This window comes from Pseudophryne corroboree, chromosome 12, assembly GCF_028390025.1.
Source record: "Pseudophryne corroboree isolate aPseCor3 chromosome 12, aPseCor3.hap2, whole genome shotgun sequence".
In the NCBI taxonomy this organism is placed as follows: Eukaryota; Metazoa; Chordata; class Amphibia; order Anura; family Myobatrachidae; genus Pseudophryne; species Pseudophryne corroboree.
The window spans coordinates 69,141,859-69,155,918 of NC_086455.1; the positions used below are offsets into that span (position 1 = coordinate 69,141,859).

Sequence of the window (14,060 nt, forward strand, 5' to 3'; positions counted from 1 at the left end):
GTTAAGGATAAACTGAAGGAGGGGTGAGGACAATATTAGGAAGACCAGAGAGGAGTAACAATGTGGGCGTGGACAAGAGTTTATTAGCTTCAAAGGTAAGGAGGGACCTGATTCTAGAAATAATGATGAGATGGAAATGGCAGTATTGGGAGAGTACCTGTATGTGGGAGAGAAACAAAGGGAAGAATCAAGGGTAACACCCAGACATTGGACTCGGGAGCAGAGGGGAGAGAGATTTTATCAACAGAGAGGGAAGAGAGTAGGAGAGGACGGGCTTTGTCTGGGGGACAGATGATGAGCGCAAGTAATTAAACATTACATTTCTGGTCGTGCCATTCAGTAAGAGATGGCTGACAGACAGGAGGTGACACTGGTGAGAGGTCACGGGAAGTGAGGTAAAATTGTTTATCATTTGCATTGAATTTGAGGGCAAAAGAATTGAAAAGTCCACCAAGGGAAGATTTGTAGATGCAGAGGAGAAAGAGGCCAAGGAAGGAAGGAAGGGGGAGTGAAGGGGAGGTCCATATATATATATATATATATATATATATATATATAGACAAGTAGGAGAGAAAGCTGAGCTGCGAAGCCCAAAGGATTGGTGGATTTGGAGAAGGAGTGGGTGGTCAACAGGGTCAAATGCTATAGGTCAATGAGTTTGTTTTTTTCAATAATGATTTTTTTATTAATTTCCAAGTACAGAGAAGAAAAATCAGATAAATGTACACGAACAGAGGTCATATAGTGAGTACAGCTTTAAGCTAGTTACAGTAGGTACAGTCATATAAACCAAACTCTGAATCTAGAGACTCAGTTCACTAATCGTGTACATTAATTCTCTTAACTATCAATCGTAGCTATAACCTTAAGAATAATAGAATAGAGAGAGCAGTAGAAAGGGGAAGACAGAACAAGACAACAACACATGAGGGATAGTTAAAGGGAGGAGAATATGCGTGTCAGGGGGGCACCTTACTCAAATATTGTAACGTAGAGATAAATAGCTAGTTAGTTAGTTAGGTAGGGGGGCATCTTAGGTATTATCCGGTTGTGAAAGATGCAGGATTGCCGTGTCAATGGGATCACTAAAAATTATGGAGTGACCCTTTCTCTCCCGGAATTCACCCCATTTAAACCATCTCATATAAATAGAAGAGGGGGAAGAAGAATACACACATCCCGCTGTTTCAAACAGAAAATGTTTGTGGGTATTGTTAATAACCGTCTGAATGTGGGGTATGGACTGTGATTTCCATAGTTGGCCTATTGCTGCCTTAGTTGATATTAAGACATGTCCTACTATATACCTGTCAAAGCTCAGAAAAGTGTGAGAAGGGTAATGAAATAGGGCCAACAGTGGATCCAATGGCACTGTCGTTCCAACTAGCTCCCCCAAAAGAGAGAATACTTCCGTCCACAGAGGCCTCAGGACTGGACAGTCCCAAAAAATATGTAGAATGGAGCCCTCTCCACCACATTTTCTCCAGCATAGCTGGGAAGTCGAGGGCCAGATGTGGTGAAGCCGCTGCGGGGTGAAGTACGCCCTATTGCATAATTTATAGAACATTTCTGAGTGCTGGAGACATTTAGATATTTTAAAGCACAGTGATGAAATTGTATCCCACTCTTCTTCTCGAAGTACCATAGAGAGATCTCTCTCCCACTTCAACTGCGCAGGCAATTTCCCTTTTTTATTCAAAAGAACAATATACTGGTACCACCTGGATATCCCACCCCTATGACCGGGGGATGACAATCTGGAGAGCATAATGGCAGGTAGGGGGAGTGGGCCTCTAATCTCGTTAACGTACGGTTGGAGCCAATGGCGTATCTGTAGGTCCTTGAAAAAGTCATGTTTTGAAATCCCAAACCGAGACTGAAGCTGGGAGAACGGGATCAAGCCATTATTCAAAAAAAGGTCTTTCATTCTCACAACTCCAGCGTCAATCCAGGCGTCCAAATTAAGATCCGGGATATTACAAGCGACCGTTCTGATAGAGAGGTCCGCTGCAGGTAGTTTTATAGTTGAGTCAGATGCAACCACGGAGTGCCATATCTTCAGTGTACTTCTAATCGCGTCCCCAGGGCCTGACCATTTCGGAACACTCTGTGTAGGTAATAGAAATAGGTCTGTTATATTAATCGGTCCTAAGAAGGCTTTTTCGATAACAACCCATGGTTTGGGGGAATGAACGACAAACCAATCTCGGGCCTGGCTGAGAAGGCATGCAGAGTGATATGCATCTAGGTTGGGGTAAGCTACCCCACCAAAGCTCTTGGGCAATGAAAGAACCTGTCTAGAGATCCGTGGTTTCGCTCCTTTCCAAATAAAGTGTGATAACGTTTTATTAGCCTTAACACTAAGAGCTTTAGGGAAATGGCGGGGGATGGCCCGGAATAGGTAGAGGAGTTTCGGAAGTAGTACCATTTTTGTTGCAGAGACCCGCCCCAGCCAGGAGATTTCATGTAGGGACCACTCTTTAATCAATTTGTCGAAGGCGCTAAGTAAAGGTGTGTAGTTACAATCGTAAAGGTCTTTATCAAGCGATAGATGTATACCTAAATATTTAATAGATCTCACCTGCCAAGCATATCTGTATCTATCCTTAAGTAAGGCCAGGATATGTGGCTGGATATGAAGTGGTAGGGCTTCCGTTTTGGAAGTATTCAATTTATAGAATGACAATCTGGAGTACCTATCTAATATGGCATGGAGTCCGATAAGGGAGGATTCGGGGTTTGTCAAGCATACTAGTATATCATCTGCAAAGAGACTGATTTTATGACTCAGTCCCCCTATCTCAGGGCCCGAGACTTCTGTGTCAGTCCTAATGGTCTCAGCCAGGGGTTCGATAGCCAAAGCGAAAATTAGGGGAGATAAAGGGCACCCCTGTCTTGTACCGTTTAGAATTTCGAAACCCCTGGAGAGACACCCATTAACATATACCTTGGCGGAGGGGGTAGAATATAATGCAAAGATGGAATCTAGAAACCTACCCTGAAATCCAAACTTACCCAGAACTGATCTTAGGTACCCCCAGTGTAGCCTATCAAACGCCTTTTCAGCGTCTAATGATAGGACCAGGAGGGGCGTTCTATTAACATTACAATATTCAATGACATTATAAGCTCTCCGAGTGTTGTCCGGGGCCTGCCTGCCCGGGACGAAGCCAACCTGGTCAGCAGCAATAAGAGTAGGCAGTAAGGGGCAAAGACGGTTAGCGATTAACTTAGCAAAGAGTTTGACGTCTGTATTCAACAAAGCTATCGGTCTGTAATTTTGAACGGATGCGGGAGATTTACCCGGTTTAGGGATAGCCACTATCCTTGCTTCAAGCATCTCTTTCGGGAACCTCCCCGCTTCTGATGCCTCGTTAAAGACAGCCAATAACACTGAAGTCAAGTCTGCTTTATAAGTTTTGTAGAAATTAGATGGAAAACCGTCTGGGCCTGGAGCTTTATCTCGTGGAAGACCATCAATAGCCGCCTCAAGTTCAGGCATCGTCCAGGGGGAGCCAAGGGACAGGCAGGTCTCGGAGCTCAGTGTCGGCAGGGATAAGTTTTTTAAAAATGACTGAATTTCAGCTTCAATGGGTTGGGTGGTATCAGGGTCTGACTGTAAGTTATAGAGTCGGGAGTAATACTCTGCGAAAGTATCTGCTATTCTATATGGGTCAGAGACTCTTGAACCCGTGGGAGAATAAACAAAGTGGATTCTGGCCTTAGCTCGCCTACCTCTCAGTTTCCTCGCCAAAAGACGACCTGCCTTATTTCCAAATACATAGAATCTCTGATTTAGTCGAGCGAGGTTGCGTTGTACTTCCCGCAGAGAAAAAGTGTTCACCCTTTCCCTTGCGGCCAGCAAAAGCTTAAAGGCAGTTCTATTATGTGGGTCCGCTTTATGTGCTATTTCTAGTTTTGCTACTTCACTCTCGGCCTCAGCTCGTTCGGCAATTTGAGAACGTTTCAGTCGTGAAGCGGCTTGAATGGCAGCCCCCCGCATTACAGCCTTACAAGAGCACCAATTATTAAAGACTGAAGTGTCTTCAGGTTTGTTAGTTTCTAAATATACCCTTAAGGTTTGTTGCATGGCAAGTGAAGCTTCTTGATGGCCTAACAAGAAATTTCCTAGTCTCCAAGGACTCGGAGTAACTCTCCGGGCCTCGAGCTTCCACACGACCTTAATCGGAGAGTGGTCCGACCATGTCATCGGTAGTATGTTAATTTTCATAATGGTCGGTAGTGACCCACTGTCCGTTAATACGAGGTCAATTCTAGAGTATGAGGAGTGGACATGCGAATAAAAGGAGTAATCCCTAACCGTAGGGTGTTTAGTTCTCCACGCATCGTAGAGTTCGTATTCTCCTAGTAATTGTCTAAGCCCAAGGGTATTAATAGGGGTAGTTCTGGATTTAGCTAAGGGACTTCTGGTGGGGAGAGATCTATCAACAGTGGGGTCTACAACTAAGTTAAAGTCCCCCCGTAACATGACTGCACCTTTAGCGTGCTTCTGTATCAGGGAGAATAGATTCCTACAAAAGGAGAGTTGACCAGAGTTGGGTGCATAGCAGGAGGCCAGGGTGACAACAGAATCTTCCAGCTTTCCGATTAATATTAAATACCTTCCTTCGGGGTCTACAATTTGGGATTCCAGAGTGAATTGGCAGTTAGTAGAGATTAGTATAGCCACTCCGGCTTTCTTTACGGGGCCGTTGGCCATGTAGCAGGTAGGGAAGTGGTTATCATAGAATCTAGGGGGGTCTAATTTCCTAAAGTGGGTTTCCTGAATAGCGACCACATTCGCCTTCATTTTATAGAAGGAGGATAAGGCCAGTTTCCGTTTCTGTGGGGAGTTCAATCCCTTAACGTTCAATGATACCAAGTTAACCATAATAAACTAACCAGGAGGCGGAGCATTCGCTAAAACCAAGAAATGTGATCCAAAGGTACAATTCCCTGAACATATATGTAAGGAGAAAAGAGTCATGGGGGGGGGGGGGGAGGAGACACAAAAGGAGACATACTAAGAAGGACAAAGAGAGAAAGGAGAAAAATATAGTACACAAAACAAGGAAAGTCAACTCCGTGTAGAGACGAAGTCATAGTAAGGCGCCAAAACATACAGCGCCTCACCAAGCAAAGTTGGGAGGTTAGTGGCCAACCTACCCGCAATCAAGTAAACAAAGTATTAGTAAATTGTATAATCAATCGCACATGGCATATAAAAGGGGTGTCATTAGGAATGGAATGATGTGTTAGTTAGTAATGAGTCACAGGGTCCCAGAACTGGCACAGAGCAATACTGTAAATACAACAATAATAAGAGGGCTCAGCGAAGAGCATACAGACCAGTCCGGGAGCCCGTGGAACCATCACGTCCTTTAAGGAGAAACGAGAGACATAAGATAAAAGGAAAAAAAAAAAAAAAAAAAAACCAACAACCCTGCCGTACATTAGTCTAAGGGATATAAAGCATGTAATAACCAGGCATGTAACTTGTAATAATCCCTAAGGTTAGTACAATCATACGGAAACAACGCTAGTCTTATAAGTGGATATCAATGGCAGGGAAAACACCGCGGTGATAAGGGCCTACTTCCCAACCGTCGACCAGTCCGGCTGAAGTCGGCGGTCTGGAGAGTCGGGCCCCTGGTCTCCAGCAATATTCCATTTGTGAAGAAGTCTCATACCGTCGTCGACCGAAGACACTACTATCGTGGATCCTTCTCTAGAAATCAATAGGCGCGTGGGGAAACCCCACCTATATACGATTCCAGCTTTCCTAAGGGCCACAGTGACAGGCTGAAAGGCACGTCTCCTGGTGAGGGTGTAGTGCGATAAGTCTCCGAAAAGCTGAAGCCGGCCCATAGCACTCGCCGTATCTGAGGTAGGTCTAGCTGCTTTAAGTAGGGATTCCTTGATATGAAAGAAGTGGACTCTCATCAAAACATCTCTCGTCGCTCCTTCAGGAGCACTGCGGGCCTTCGGGACCCTATGGATACGGTCCAATATCAAGTCCGCAGATGTAGCGGAAGGTAGCAGCTTCTTGAATAATTCGGTTGTATAGTCATGTAGGCTGCTGTTAGATACGGATTCTGGTACCCCTCGGAGCTTGAGATTGTTTCTGCGTGAGCGGTCCTCCAGGTCCGCTACTTTGTCTCGCAGAGCCGCCACCTCCCCTTCAAGAATATCATGGGAATCGATCAAAGTATTATGAGAGCCCACCACCTCCCCCATCTTGGTTTCCAAGTGTCCGGTCCTCTCCCCCAACTCCTCAACGGACCGCTGACAAGACTGCAACATAGTGCGAAATTCGGACGCCACCTCATCCTTAAACTGGTGTAGCAATAGCTTCATGGTACCCACCGTTAAGGCTTCGCTGTCTTCCAGGCGAGGAGAGGGGGGGGAATCCTGGGATGAAGATAGAGCCATCATGGGCGATGAAGTTGTGGGCGGGAGATCCGACCCGGAGGCAGAAGATCCAGGACCCTGAGATTTATTTCGATATGGGGAAGGCTTGAAAAAGGCAACTTGAGAGATTGATTTGGAGGCTTTATTCTTTTTTGGAGCCATCATGTATTACTTTGAGGGGATGGGAGGGTTCTAGTAGAAAGGAGAATTCCGTCTAAGGTCTAGGACGGCAGGTATCCTCTTACGCCATGTGCGTGATTACATCAGCTAAAATGATTGCGGGGGGTGACGATGAGGATTCATTGAAGAGGGGTCTACATCCTGTATGTGCCGCAGCATGCACCACAACAAGGAGCCAATGATGTCACCTTCTCGTTAAATAGTGCCCCTGTGCTTTAGGTGAGGGAGATGCTGTATATGGGCTACCACCAGGGGGCCCTGGTGTACTGTGTAGTGGACGAGGACCAAGTAATACTAATAGAATGCTGGAGTAGCGTATAATGGTATGAGGTGTTGATTGCACCATGTAAGCCAGCTCCCAGTGCACATACAGCACAGAGCCCCTCAGGCTGCACCTGTACAGGGCTGGTGAGAATCTGCAGGGACTCTATAACTAGTACTGGCCTTGCCTCCTCCAAGATGGCCGCCGCTCCTCAGCTCCTCAGCTCAAACGGGCCTCTCCCTCCTCCGCCGCCGCCCGTGGTCCGTCAGCTCGACTGGGGGTCTCCTCAACCTACGGTCAGGCGCAAAGGGTGGTGTGCCCGCCGTCAACGGGGGTCGTTCGTGCGTTCTCCGCCTCTGTTGCTCTCCGCCCGCCTCTCCCAAGATGGCCGCCGCCACCAGGTCCTCCACGAGCAGGGCCGCGGCTCTTCTCGGCGGCTAGCCCGTAGTTCCTGGGGCTCGCCTTCGCCTCCGCTGCTCCCGGTAAGGCTTGTCAGGCTGGGGGAACTTCTTTTTTTGCCGGCTATGTGGCGGGCTGTAGCGTCCGGAGCGCACCGGCGTCTGGATCTTAAATCTAGGTCCCGGCTTCACCCCGGGTGGAGGCCGCAACCCGCAGGTGCAGGAGTAACCCGCACTCCGGCTCCGCAGCTCTCCTCCTTACGTGGAAGGGGTCTTGTGGGTGCACTGTGGGCAAAATACTGGGTGTGTAGGCACCTAAAAATGCTTTAATTAGTAGATTGCAGCAGGAGCTCATGCACCATGCATCCACTCCAGAGTCCCGCTAGGCCACGCCCCCCTAGGTCAAGGAGTTTAAGAATACAGAATTGGCCTTTGTATTTGGTCATGAGGAAGTCATCCTTCTATGCTTCTAAGAACTTCTAAGTGTTTTGAAAATGCTGTTATGTGTCATAAAACTCTATTGAGGGACCATGTACCTACTTGTATGGAACTGTACATGGACGCTCAAAGCAAAACATAGATTAAGGTTTACACTGGATGTTGGTTAGACTATGGGGTATATTTACTAAGCTCCCGATTTTGACCGAGATGCCGTTTTTTCTTCAAAGTGTCATCTCGGTAATTTACTAAACTCAAATCACGGCAGAGATGAGGGCATTCGTATTTTTTTGGAAGTAGTTGTAAAAAAATACGAATGAATACACCATCGGTCAAAATACGCCTGTTTAGATATGAATCTCGGTCATTTACTAACCATTCGTAATTGTAATGTCTGCCGTGAAAATGCATTTGCGGCCGTGAAAAAATACAAATCGTAAAAAAGTCCTAAAAAAAAAACGCACCTGCTTTTGAAAAGCGTGTTTACATGTGTACTCAATTATCCATTACTCACACCTGAATGTTTGGCCCTATAAAAGTGTTCCAGGCACATTTTGAAATTCTCTCACTCTGAAATGGCGGCTGTGGTGTGTGCCAATGACTTTCTGTTTGCTGTGGGATACCTTAGACTGCTCCATGAGGCTTCCAGAAATCAGGGCCAGGTAAGTGAACATGGTCAGCAGGTTGTCCAGGTGCCGCGGAGGCTGCGCCAGCCACGTTTTTTTCGGGGTCGTTTAAACTTAAACGCATTGTCCGATGATAGGGTCATACAGATGTTCCGCCTAAATAGAACCAACATTTTCCGCCTGTATGACCTTGTCAAACTGGGACTAGACCCTGAGACAGCACGCTCTCGCTCTGTCTCAGGCCTGCACAAACTCCTGGCTGTGTTACACTTTATGGCTACTGGTAGCTTCCAGGCTGTGGCAGGCGACGTTATTGGTATCTCACAGCCAACCTTTTCAAAATATTTGAATCAGGTGAGTCAAAAAATACATAGCCGGTTATGTCTAAGTGTTGCTTCTGTAAGCTCTTACAACACAGTATTGTATAGAATACCTAACATGACACTCACCTTAGATTGTTTAATGTCCACTCAGGTTTTGGATGTCTTGGATCCACATATTAATGCCTCAATCTGCTTCCCTACCCAGGAGTCGGAGTGGCGTGCTGTCAGGGTAGCTTTCTATGAGCTTGCTCGCATGCCCAATGTGCTGGGGGCCATAGATTGCACACACGTTCAGCTGAGATCACCTAGGGGCCGTCAATATATATATACTAATAGACATATGGCCCAATCCACTAATGTCCAGGTGGTCTGTGATGCAAAATTAAAAATTATGAGTGTTGTTGCAGGTTACCCTGGTGGCTGCAATGACTCCTTCATCCTCAGTCAGTCATCGCTCTTCGATAAATTTGAGGACGGACAAATGCCTGATGGCTGGCTGCTGGGTATGTTTAAAATGTGTTGTGTGTATGTCTTTTAACAACAAACTCTATTTTTGACTAGGGTAATGAATAATCTTACACATGTACTAATGTTGACTATATCTGTTTTTCAGGTGATGGTGGTTACGGCTGCTACTCTTGGCTCCTTACTCCATTGTCCCAACCTGATTCTCCTGCTGAACACAGTTACAATCATGCACATAAGGCTACGCGGAATGTGATAGAAAGATGTTTTGGTGTGCTGAAATCACGGTTTCGGTGTCTGGATAAATCTGCAGGCCTTTTGTTGTATAGTCCCTCAAAGGTGACTAGAATTGTGTTCTGCTGCTGTTTTCTCCATAATCTGTGTTTAAGTCAACATCTGGCACATGATGAGGGAGAAAGCAGTCAGCAAGCAGAGGAGTTAGAAACATCTGGTGACAGTGTGAGTACATATGTAGGGAGGCAGGTACGGCAAGAAGTGATTCAGCGGTATTTTTCGGGTAAGTTTTTGTAGGATGTAATTATCCTTGACTAAACACTTTGCAATACAAACAATTGTGTGTTTTGTTACTTACTGTTTGTTGTTTATAGTGGTGTGTACATTGTAGTTAGTTTATGTAATCAATACATTGTCATTCATTACCCCATAAAAACATACATACATACATAGCAGCTTCTACAATGTTTGAGACGGACACAGGAAGTTGTGTGTTTGTCAAAACAAATTTTTTATTGCGTTACACAAATGTTTTTGTTGTATTATTTTTTGCGCTTGTGTGTGCTGGGTGCTGTGCTTTGTGCTGGCTCACTGGCACGTGCTCGGGAGGATCGCCGAACAGGGGAGGTTACTGGCGTTTGGCTAGGGGTCGTGGTTCCAGAGCTGGAGGTCACTTGTTGTGCTGCCATCAATGTTATGTTGTTGCTCAAATTATTTATGCTGGCATTCAGTTGTGTGTTGGTTGCAGTGTGGCTGGCTACAATCCGGGATAAAGATTCATTCACAACCTGGTTGTGCTGTATTAGTTGTATGAGTGTTTGGTGCTGGCGCTGTTGCTCATCAATGATGCGCGTTAAATGAGCCAGCATTTGGTTGTTGTCTGCCCGTATTTGCTCCATCGATGTTGCGATTCGGCCTACTTGGACAATCAGTCTGCCCGAGTTGCGACTAATGCGCGGTAGATGATGGGGCAGACTGGCAAGGTGTTGGGTATGTGCGGTCAGGCTGGCATTGCTTTGGGTCTGTTGGCTTGTCCAACTGGACCAAAAGTCATCTGGAATTTGTGGCTGGGGTGGAGCTTGTACCAGTTGTGGACTCATGGAGGCTTGGGGGATATCCTGCGGCTGTATTGGCTGGCTCGGGTCAACAGGTGTTAGTTGCAGTGTGAATGTTGCCTGTTGGTCTTGTCCCTGCTGGTCCACGTCGGGCATCAAGCTTGGCTCTGTATGGGGTGGCCAACATGCACTGTTTACTTTACAAATAATATATTTGCTAGTTCTAAACATTTCTACATTCATAATACTCCATTATTTTTGTATTTTGAGTTGTGTTTTTAAACTTATAATTTATTTGGTTTCCAAACACATATATACCATCACAGGCGTGCACATAGACTGACTTGCGGAATCCTCACCTAACTACCTCCCCTCCACAGCATTACAGTGTTCTGTCACCTCCCCTGTCCAGGATATAGACTGCTTACCTGGATATTCCAGAGGAGCGGAGCAAGTAAGCAGTCTACATACAGGACAGGGGAGGTGTGTGAACACTATAATGGTGTGGAGGGGGTGGTGGTTGATTTTTTTCAGCCAGTAATGTGTTGTTATTTTTATGTGCACGTGTGTGGCCTAAATTTTTACAAATGTCTGTTCATTTTTAAATTTGATGTTGGCGATAGCAACCACTAAGATATTGAAAAATTCTGCATTTGCACCTTTAAAAATTTAAGACGTAACATCACATTGGTTGTTATGGCAAACATGTAATCTCAACTACAACTCACATCATAGTAACTGTACTGTGTAGATTATTTGCTATGTGTTTAGTTTATGTTTTGACTCACCAGATAACTGAGGTGATCTGGGCTCATCACTCTGTGGACTCGCCAATAGTGCCTGTGGTGGCTGGGGTGAGACTGCAGAAATGCGCCGCCTGGGTGGGGAAGATGGAGCCGCAGATTCAGAGACAAGACGCCGTGTCTTACTTGGCCTCCTGGGTAAGTGCCCCGAGCCCTGTGATGGGCGCCTTAGAGGAGGGCGGCTTACAGAAGCAGAACCTATGAGAATATATAAACATTAATATTTTGTACTTCTATGTGTTTGCAGAATATGTGACTACAGTGAATTCTTACCTGCAATCCCAGCATCATCCTGAGTTGTCTGTGGCCTGTCTGGCCGGCTGGTCTCTCGGACTGTTGAAAAAGTTGAACAAACATTATTACCATACTTTGTAAAAAAATGCTAACTGCAAAGCCTTAGTGTACTGTAACCATCTTGTACGTATTGTAAATTAAACTAATTTCTGCTTAAGATCTTCGTGATTCCTTAATTTGTTATGTATATAAAAATGTACATGGTGTTGCACAAAAAAAATCTGTAACATTGATGAATTATGTGTCAGATATTGCATAGATTGATTACTTGCAACTTGAACCAAAATGTAAATTAAAAGTTGGTTTAAAAATTGATTTAAAAAAAACACATCATAACAAGCTGCTATTAGATACAACAGCTATGTCCAAGCAATATCTCATATTAATTATTGCAACTACACATACCAGCATGCACTGCACCTGATTTTGCATTATAAATTTAAAAAGCTACAGCCAAGGCAAGATGGGAAATGCAGTTTCAAAACACAAAAACAGCTTAAGGGTGCATAGGCCTGCAATACATGACCAACAATGTATGCATACTTTTAAAAAATAATTTCTCCACCATTATCATTTTGCACACTTTAAAATATAATTTCGAATTATCAAACTCACCATCCTGCGTGGGTCGGTCCGAATCCCGGACATGAGTTGCAGACACCACTTCTGCTGGAATCAGTGCCCGCACAGGCTCCTCCCACTCCCGATAGGTTGCCCGGAAAGGGGGGCCACCCCCGGTTTTGCGGGCTGATTTAGCCTCTTTGGCCATCTTGGCCTTGACACGGCGCTTTATGTCATAGAACCTCTTGCGACACGTGTCCTCAGTCCGCCTCACCACACCCTCACTATTTACGGCAACTATTACTTTCCCCCACAGGACAGACTTCCTGCGGGAGGACACCTTGGCAGCATCCTGCCCAAACAATTGCCGATGGTGCTTCATCAGCTCACGCACCAACGCCATGTTTTCAGCATAGCTGAACTTAATATTCCTGCCAGTCTTGGTAGTGGTGCGTGGCTGCGGAGCCACAGCACCATCACTCTCACTGGAGAATGCAGCAACAGGCACCCCCTCCTCCTCCTCCTCACTAACCTCCTCCCTCTCACTAACCCCCTCCACCTCACTCACCTCCTCCACCTCACTAACAGCCTCCACCTCACTAACCGCCTCCCTCTCACTAACCTCCTCCACCACACTGACCTCTGAGTCAGACATGAGGACAAACGACACAAAACACAGAAAAATCAATACAGAAAACACACTCCTCCACTACTACTACTACACACCACACAGCCAACACACACGCTCACTCACTCACAAACAATGACAAAAGACTATAAAAAAAAAACAAGGACAAAAAAGTTTACAAACTGTGAAAAAACAATACTACAAATATGACAAGACTACTTACACACACAGTACAGCACTCAACAATCACAAAACTCCTCAGAAAATCCACCAAAAACTCCACCAAACTCACCAACTCCAAATACACCTTCCTCTCTCCTCTCCACTAGCTAAACCCACGAGGTGCGGTGTGTTTGGGGCGGTTTTATAGTAATGTGCACAGACACTCCTCCATCACGAATACAACCAATCACGGACGCGTGACAAAAACGAAACTTAGGACTAAAAACGCGGCCGCAAAATCAAAATCACTGCCGTAACAGACATGTGACGCAGTCGTAAAATAAACTAAAAACACGGCCGCAAAACAACCAAATCGGCCGCATTCTACACCAGAAAACCACGAATGACATCGACATCGGACAAAACAAAAAATACGAATACGACAGCTTAGTAAATTCGTCGTAACAAATTCAAAAAGTTGCAGTTTTACACTTTCGATGTCATTCGTGATTATTCTCCCACCAAATCGGGAGAATTACGAATGTTAGTAAATATACCCCCATGACTCAATATAGACAATCCTCACTGAAACACTATTGCGCTAACAACTTGTTATGCACACCAGTGCCAGCAGGAATGTACTGGTGTCTGAATGGTGAGGGATGCAAAACAAATAAACTCACAGATAGACTGGGGAATATTACTTTACATACACAGAAGGTGATAGGGTAACAAAATAAACACAAAGTGAACAGAGAAGCCCAAAGGCTAAGTGTTAGGCGCCGGGGTCCGCTTGTCTGCGCGGCCCGGCGCCTAGCAACTAGAGACGCCGTGCGCGTACAGCCGCCGGCTCCCTAGCAACGCTAGACGCCGGGCGCGCTGAGCCGCACAGACCCTAGCAACGGGGACGCCACTGGCGGACCGCGTTCCCCGTTGCTAGGCTTTAGGAAATTAAGATATTCACCTGCTCTCTGGCCGTGCAGCAAGGCAGCTGCACGGCATTTATTCTAATCAGCCTTTAGCAGCTGATTGGAGGACTCCTTGTTAAATACACTCCCAGGGCTTCTCACAGACGCCGGTAATAGCTTCCTGCATGCTGCCTTTGTTTGCTGAGAGTCTGTTTCCAGTCCTGCTGTATCCGGTCATTCCAGTCCTCAGAAGTCCGGTATTCGGGAGTTGTCATCTCATCCCAAGAGGTCGTTTGGTTCCATGGAGTCCTG

The 14,060-nt window shown here is 45.8% G+C and overlaps 1 protein-coding gene and 1 long non-coding RNA gene across 2 annotated transcripts; one reads left to right on the forward strand and one right to left on the reverse strand.

Annotated features, from left to right (window-relative positions):
• The first annotated feature begins 9,465 nt into the window (after positions 1 to 9,465).
• LOC134980151 (uncharacterized) lies at positions 9,466 to 11,636 on the forward strand. Its single transcript, XR_010190339.1, has 3 exons — positions 9,466 to 9,620; positions 11,184 to 11,333; positions 11,443 to 11,636. It is a non-coding gene; the product is annotated as an uncharacterized LOC134980151 (long non-coding RNA).
• LOC134980150 (uncharacterized) lies at positions 9,840 to 11,519 on the reverse strand. Its single transcript, XM_063946841.1, has 3 exons — positions 11,469 to 11,519; positions 11,181 to 11,393; positions 9,840 to 10,559 (listed from the first exon to the last, which is right to left on the reverse strand). Exon 3 carries the CDS (start codon positions 10,546 to 10,548, stop codon positions 9,880 to 9,882), a length of 669 nt encoding a protein of 222 aa, XP_063802911.1. The 5' UTR covers positions 10,549 to 10,559; positions 11,181 to 11,393; positions 11,469 to 11,519; the 3' UTR covers positions 9,840 to 9,879.
• Positions 11,637 to 14,060: the final 2,424 nt, after the last annotated feature.

What these genes read in the sequence shown, in the direction of transcription:
- LOC134980150 (XM_063946841.1), bottom strand. Translation starts at nt 10,548, where the DNA reads ATGCCCGACGTGGACCAGCAGGGACAAGACCAACAGGCAACATTCACA.